Source organism: Mesitornis unicolor, unplaced genomic scaffold (assembly GCF_000695765.1).
Source record: "Mesitornis unicolor isolate BGI_N332 unplaced genomic scaffold, ASM69576v1 scaffold4286, whole genome shotgun sequence".
Classification (NCBI taxonomy): Eukaryota; Metazoa; Chordata; class Aves; order Mesitornithiformes; family Mesitornithidae; genus Mesitornis; species Mesitornis unicolor.
The window spans coordinates 81,475-89,774 of NW_010191559.1; the positions used below are offsets into that span (position 1 = coordinate 81,475).

The following is an 8,300-nucleotide window of genomic DNA, read 5'->3' on the forward strand; positions in this document are numbered from 1 at the left end:
CTGCATAAAGAGAATACCTGTTCACAACAAATTCTGAGCCTCAAGACAATGAATATTTTAGGATATTGAAATACTGTGAGTGTATATAAAAACTAATTATGAGTTCTCAATTTTAATTTTTAGATCAGCTCTTTCTCTTGTTTTGTGTAGGATCCATGGCCATCCTATGTTCTCTCACACACGTCTAATATATCTCAAACTGGGTAAACAGGAATAAAGGAAAAAAAATAATTGAATGGTTCAAATACTTTTTACTCCAGAGCACTAAAAATACAGGACACATTGCACAGCTCCAGCTTCTGGAGAAGGCAAAGAGAAAAGGATACTAGTGAATGAAGGGTCCAATTACTAACCACTCGGTGGAAGGTGTAGAAGGTAACAGAGCCAGCAAACTTATAGTCACATCTGGTACCATCTGACTCACTCTAAGGAACAGTCCCAGGAACTGTGACACCTCCAAAACCAGGACCTACAGAAGGGACCCTGCACAGTTCCAGTACTGAGAAAGATGCCAGACAATCCAGCAAGTGATATTCACTGTTTCTAAATCTGAAGAAAACAAACATTAGCAGGGTTTTGAACTCTGGGCAACAGACCAGTCAGTAGCTGGGGCTGCACACTTCATCACTCTGCAAGCTGCTCTTCTCTCTGCTTAGCTGGTAGAGGACACAGAATTTATGTAAGGCTTCATCCCCAGTTACAAAACTAACGCAAAAGTAATTAACACTAAACTTACTGTGTCTATATTTGAAAAACATGTATTAAGAACCTTGCTGATACAGAAATTTTCTGCATGTGAAATCAAAGAACAGAAATCTAAATCTATGTTACTTTCAACTTCTGTTTAAAAATACAGTTCCAGTCTTCAAGGCCTACATTATCTCCAAACCGCAAACCAACACGATGCTGCCTTCTAGATTTTGCAGGCAATTTCAGTGCCTTCCAGTGTTGCAGTTTTTCATGAGATGAGTGGGTTTCTGCCTCAGCGTTTTAATTTGGACCAGGAGGTTGCTCTTGAAGCAAATCTCCCACTCACTCACTCTTACTGTGCTTTAGTTTGCACAGTAGAACAAACTGGATTTATTTTAGAGAAGACTAAAATTTAAGATTCAAAAGAAGCACTGCTGGACTAGACTGAATATCAACATGAAAACACAGTAGGGATGTTCAGTCCCAAGCACCAACGCTGCCCTTCACATTGCTCCTGTTTACTATGCTCTTTGCTAATGTATCTCGGGACTATTACTCCAAAATTTCTGGCTAACCTGAATCCTGAGAAGACATGTATGGCTATACCTTAACTAGCCATTTAGAGATGAACTGGCTTAAGCACTGTAGGAAATATCTATAAACTGATGAATATTTGTAAACACAATATATTCAAGCAGTAATGGAGACAGGAGCTCTGCAGCAGCTGTCCTGGGCTAACACTCCATGCCACTGACTGTGAGAAACTTGTTAGCATTATTCTGCTGATAATCAGACAGCAATGAAGTGCTGGGGAGATGAGCTGTGGAAGGTGTAATATGTGTAATATGACTGACCTTACACATTAAAAAGCTGCTTCCTTGAATGCATTTCAGGATGCATTCATATTTGTCTAGGTAGTGATTTTAACAGCAGGGGAAAAAAAATAAAAAAGAAGACAACTACAAAGCTAACTTCCTCATTTTAAAAAGAGGGATGAAATTACATACCTCTGTAGCAATCTTAAGCCTATGTAGATCGTTTTCACAGTCAGAGGTCTGTGCTAGTGGCTTCAAGTTTAGAAATTCACTCCCAGCTAATCGGGAAGAAGCAGCACTTAACAGAGCTGTAGTGTGTTATTTGGCTAGCATCATGTATGTAGCAGAAAACAAGAGTAGAAATAAGACTTCTACTTGGGAGAGACTGATTTTTGCCTCACTTCATAATAGCCTCTAGACAGCAGCAGCATTAGACTCTGCCACAAACCAGAAACTTATCCAAGTTCCGTATCTATTCAGGATCAACTAACAGTAATGAAAGAGAGAACTTACTTCTATACCCCTCAATGGTCTAAAACTTTAGCTGTGCCACCAACTTTTCTTCCATTCCTCATTACCTTCCAATATTAGGTGTGTTCATGAGCTATGGCTGAAAACAAAACACCTAAAAAATAGGTGTGGCAACAACATAAAGCATTCTTCTGCTCTGTAATATACTTTCCTCAGCAATTTTACTTCTCTCTTATTATGCTGCAATACACAATATTATACTCAAAGGCTGATAAGACAGCTTCTGCTGTTGGGAGGTATCAACAATAAAAACAGTGAAGAAAATTAGTTGTTGTATCCAGGTATAATCAGTGGGCAATTTCTATATAGTTATCTTCAAAAATGATTCAACTCATCAGCCTTAAACAAACACCAGAAAATGTTGATTAATATTAGCTGTGTTTCTACTTTGCAACCATTCATCTCCTGAAAACAAAACTTTTAAAATGTTATTGCAGTAATTCAGACAAATTTACATTTGAAAACTGATGTACAGTAATTGCACATACAGTCACAGTACTAATATTAATATTTTAATTAAAAAATTAAATAACTAGATAAATAACTAGAACAGATAGGAGGAATGAAAAGTACACAAAGTCTATTTTTTTTCAAAATATAATAATTATAACAGGAAGCTGAAGTGTCATTAATCCATGCAAGTAAAGAAACTAAAATAACTGGCCCATAGCAATCTCAATGTAACACACTATGTTACACAACCCTATGAAATAAGCATTCTAAAGGGCACTTTAAATTTCTGTTTTGAAAGAGGAATGTGAAAAATGTGTCTGTAAAATACATGCTCCTAAATTGTAATGTGCTTATTCATTTCCTACATGTATTGTGGGAGTGCTTCCAAGCTAGTTCTGTTGTCACTAATTTTCTGTGTAGCTCTTGCAATCTATGTCTCTATCACAGCTCTAACAGTAAGTTATCTCGGGTTTTTTGCTTGTTTGGTTGTTTCAGGACTTAGCTGGTTTTGGTGTGCTTTTCTGGGTTGTGTTTTCTTTTTGTGTGGGTTGTTGGTGTTTTTTGTGGTTTTTGTTTGTTTGTTTTTATTTTAAATTTGCTTTCCTGCATGGACTTAAAACATGATCATATGAAAGTTGAAATTATGGATTTTGTTACTGTTTATAATTAATCTATAACTCTTTTTATTATTTTTTTTCTTCCCAGCATAATGGATACATTAAGACACTTTCCTCATTAAATAATAGTTTTCTAATGTAGGTCACGGATTCTCTCTGGCCAGTAAGGCTTGTAGAACAACAATAAAAAGGTTTCCAAAATGCACATAAAGAAACCTTGCAATATTGCTACCACATGGAAAATAAATTATTTCAATCCAAGTTTTTGAAATTAAGGAATTTTCTCAGTTAAAACACATTCCAAAGTTTATTTTTCTCTTGCAGTCTGGACGAACTTGCTGAAAAGCACTTCTCAGGGTTAATTTCCAATGACTAGCAAAAGTATGGGGCTTTTTTCCATACTTAAACATTAACTGCTGGGTAGAAAAGATTAAAGGGCTCGTGTATGTCATAGCTGATCAAAGCTGTTATCTTGGTGCCCTAGCAAATTTAAGGAAATTCTTGATTTTGGAGCAAGTACACTTTACTTTCATGAAAGCTGTTGAAAAAATGGAAAAAATGCACACATTAGCCTCATCAGATTTATTCAGTAAATTTAAAGTTGATAATTGAATCCATCACCTCAATAAAAATCTAGGCATTTACCATGACTTTCAGAGAAGTTGGGTGAACGGAAAAAGTGGGACACAAATTCAGGTGGCCTAGGAATCTCCAGGACTTTTCCCAGGAATTTTTTCCTAGAAATCCAGGACTTCTACTGCTGGTCCAATGACAGCAAATGATGTCACCTGCTCTTTAATACCACAAGGTCAACTTCCATATCCCGTGTAACTACTTTTTATACACAATTACAATCCTCTGTATTTCACTTGATGAAATCTAGACAATTGTTTGGGTATCGAGCAACTTCCATAACAATGCTTACCCAGATGCCTCATCACTCAAGATTTGGCTTGCTCAATCACACCACTTAGAAAGTTCAGATTCTGTAAACAATTTAAGTATGCGCAAGTCATACGATTTGAGATACCTGATAAAAATTACAGCTTCAGTGATAATTTGTTTCAGACACCTCAGTTTCTAAATTAAACATGAAAGGACCCAAGTGCCCTGAAAAAGATCTATGCTTGCTTTCTCTTTTTCAGTGCAATACCAATATATAGCACTGTCAAGTACCTTGTGGAATAACTGAATGACTTAAATTTTAATTTAATTTGGACATAAAGACTTACTCTGCCCACAGGGCTCATTGGATGAGCAGCATAATCTGATGTCAGATTATAGTTAGTTGCTTCACAAATCATGCTTACTGGTCGCTCCTTCTTTTCTTCAGATGTCATTGCTGCAGCAGTCCTGAAAATAGAATATGTAATAGCACTAGAACATGCTGTGTGTGCAGACTGCTATTAAAAAGCACCCCTAAATGTAGCCTAATACAGCCGTGTCCTACTTTTCCATTTTGTAAGCAATTCACACTTCATTGTAAAGTTACCAGCACTGTGTTTTAAACTTAAATCTATTACAGATGAATTTTCAGTCATTTTAAAATAGGATTTCTCTGTTAGCTTAAGGTGTTGCTGGGATGGAAGAAGACAGGTATAAGCATGAGATGGAAATGGGAAGAAATGTTCTTCAAAGACCATATATGGCTTTGTCCCATTCCAGTGAGATCATGCACATTTGTGAAGTTTCACATACTGCAGTTCTGACAGTTTTCACTCTAGCTGCCATATAACGTGTTGCATTAACAGTGGCGAGTAGCACACCCAATACCTAGCCACATGTAAAATCTTGAGGTCAGGTATAACTTGCACACATGCCTTCTCATATTCCTGTGTATTCTACAAAACTAATGCAAAGATAGCAAAACCAAGTTATCACCCATCAATTCAGAAAGTGTCTCAACTGGCCAAGTAAATAATCCATTGAGGAGCAAATCAGGCAAAACATGATAGATTAAAGGCACATGATTGTCCCTAAGAGACTAGAAAATTTATTCCTTTTTGTTAATTTATTGGATTATTACATAATACATAGCTCTTTTGCTAACATGATAGAATAAGTAAAGTGACAAGTGGAAATTCACACAGTGCATGAATACAGTGCATTTCTGTCATATAACTGAAGGTCCTGCATCTGGGTCAGGGCAATCTCAAGCAAAAATACAGGCCAGGCAGAGAATGGATTAAGAGCAGCCCTGAGGAAAGGGACTTGGGGGTTTTGGTTGAAGAGAAGCTCAATATGGGCTGGCAATGTGCACCTGCAGCCCAGAAAGCCAACCCTGTCCTGGGCTGCATCAGAAGAAGTGTGGCCAGCAGGTCAAGGGAGGTGATTCTGCCCCTGTACTCCGCTCTGGTCAGACCCCATCTGGAATTCTGTGTCCAGTTCTGGTGTCCCCACCACAGGAAGGACATAGACATGTTAGAATGGGTCCAGAGGAAGGCTATGAAGATGATCAGAGGGCTGGAGCACCTCTCCTGTGAAGACAGGCTGAAAGAGTTGGGGTTGTTCAGCCTAGAGAAGGCTCCAGGGAGACCTTATAGCAGCCTTCAGGGATAATGGCTTCAAACTGAAAAAGGGTAGATTTAGATCTGACATTAGAAAGAAATTCTTCACTGTGAGGGTGGCAAGACACTGGCACAGGTTGCCCAGGGAAGTCGTGGATGCCCCCTCTCTGGAAGTGTTCAAGGCCAGGTTGGACAGGGCTTTGAGCAGCCTGGTCTGGTGGGAGGTGTCCCTGCCCATGGCAGGGGGTTGGACTGGATGATCTTTAAGGTTCCTTCCAACTCAAACCGTTCCATGATCTGGGCTATGTTCTTTTATCTTAAAAATTAGTATTAAATATTTAATGTTACTTTCAAATAAACAAGTAAAACTTTATACATGTTAATTTGACTTGGAAAAAATAAATATTGCAATTAAAAATCACTGAATCTTACTTCAATATTAACCAGTTTTAAAATATGTATTTTTATACACTGAAAGAGATGCCACTTACTGCTCATTCACAACAAAAATACAGTTGTCCTGTGATGGCTGTCCTGTTACTGGATGTTTGCAGGTTACTTTTCGTTCATTATGGCTGTTGGAAAAGAGAGATAAGAAAAATAATTAGGCAATAATTTTTTGATTTTTCAACTCAAGTGTATAAATCCAGTACATTGAACATATCAGCCCAGTGAAAACAATTACTAACATTTCATTATGGCATATAACACTTGTGTATGTACATATATACACTTATGTGTATACACATACAAACACATACGCATAAATACTAATTAAAAGGATGATAACAAGTACTAAAGAATCTTCATTAATACTCTTAAAAGAGGTGGAAAACATTGGCACTGGGTTGGTAATGGCTATGATTAAAAATAAAAAACAACAAACCAACAACAGAGCAGTAAGTGTTACTAGTTCATATATGATCACTGGTAATCCACTTCTGTTATTCATAAATAGGATTTCAGACAGGGACAAGTTTCACATAGGAGATAAACAACTGCTCTGTAGGCATAAAGTATCGCTACCATAGAAGCAACTGTCTTGTAGTTTAGAACATGAAGTTATTAGTTTAAAATTTTCCAATAACAGAGATAAACACTCAGTGAGTGGAACAAGACTTGTGTCACAACCACAGTTCTACTTTTGCTGGTGACTTTTAAATTCAGAGTGCTACTCCCCTGCAGCAATCTTGGGAGCACCTTCAAGTGGCTGGGAGCATGATGGCTGAGGGCTTCACCCTCATCAGCACAAAACACTCTGCAGTATCTCGTTCCCCTAAACTGCAGGTGTTGCTAAATCACAGCGGCTCCCACAATTTGCAAGAAACTGCCAAAATTCAACAGCTATCAGCTGCTACCACTCAAGAAGGAAATGTTTTCACTTGAGCCCTCCAGCCCTAGAGGGGAAGGAAGAGAAGGGGGGGGAACAGCCTTCACTGCCTACTAGATATATCAATCACCATAACTTGGGTCTGCTACAGACCTGGGCTTTTCTACCCCCAGGCTCCACACAGCAGCAGGGTCCCAGCCCAGGTTATGCTATGAGCCCACCTGAGAGAGTGGTGCTGCCAGCTGGCACAGTAGCAAGGCTACAGCAATAACCCCCTCTGAGCTATCTGGCCCCAAAATGTTAGAAAGAGAGCAGGAAAGGTGCACTAATGAAATTTAAACTTAGTTCAATGATTAAAAAGCATACAAGCAGAACTCAAGACTAAGAAAGGGCAATAAGCATATAATGCAGATGCGCTACTTGGATATAACACAGATGCTTCAAACCAAACTCATCTTTTCTAGTTTTAACATTTTAAGCAATATTTATATTGAAAAAAAGTATATAATGCAAAAAAACCCCAAACTACAACAAAAACAAAATCTGATAACAGCCCTGTAAATCATGAAGAAAATAATTCTATTCAACAGTATTTACTTTTGCAAATAATATGTACTGTAATCTTTTTCATGTAAGTTATCTTATATAACTCTATGACTTCCATATCACAAGTTCAGCCCTTACAGAGAACAAACCTGGACAAAAAAACGAAAAAAAAAATATAAATAAATAGAGCTTTAGTTCCAAGATAACAGAAGAGGTGCAGAACAACAAAGCTCTGAATGGCACTTTAACCTTACCACCTACCTCTTTTATTGCCTATTCATTTAACCTTCTTAGCTTTCAAAACTATGAAGCACAGCTCGTCTTACAAATTACACTCTCTACCCTTCCTGCTCCTGAAAACAACCTAAACTTAACACGACTCTTCTGAACATTCCCCAGGTTTCTTGAAAATTCCTTTGGATCATAACACTTGGCAGTTATGGAGCATTAATAATTAAAAGTTACCGCCAAACAAAAGCCTAATAAAATATCCACATTACTTTCATGCTCAATGGGTAGTTGGATAAATCTTCATAAACCTAAAGTGCAAGATTAGAAAGATAGCCCAATTCTTTGTCCTTTCTTTACTGGAATTTTAAAAACCTACTAACACCTAAATGGATAGACATGTTATGGAGCTTAACTAATGAGCTCGCAAACATCGGTACTTTATCTTCACACTAAATTCAGCAGAATTCTAAGTTTAGCTTCTAAAGAAGTATCTCTTGTAGAAATGCATCCATTACAATAAGGAGAAAGAAAAGAGATGACCTGAGTGCCTTTGTGCCATTCGCAACTGCCATGGTCCTAC

General features: G+C 37.7%; 1 protein-coding gene across 1 annotated transcript in view; it reads right to left on the bottom strand.

The window, feature by feature from the left end:
* PLEKHA5 (pleckstrin homology domain containing, family A member 5) overlaps nucleotides 1-6,181 on the bottom strand; it is a 69,392-nt gene extending 63,211 nt beyond the window's left edge. Inside the window, exons 1-2 of the mRNA XM_010186769.1 lie at nucleotides 6,105-6,181; nucleotides 4,339-4,459 (exon numbers count right to left, since the gene is read on the bottom strand). Of these exons, the coding sequence (XP_010185071.1) occupies nucleotides 4,339-4,446 (108 nt within the window). The 5' untranslated portion in view covers nucleotides 4,447-4,459; nucleotides 6,105-6,181. The remainder of the gene's footprint in view (nucleotides 1-4,338; nucleotides 4,460-6,104) is intronic.
* Between the last annotated feature and the right edge of the window lie 2,119 nt (nucleotides 6,182-8,300).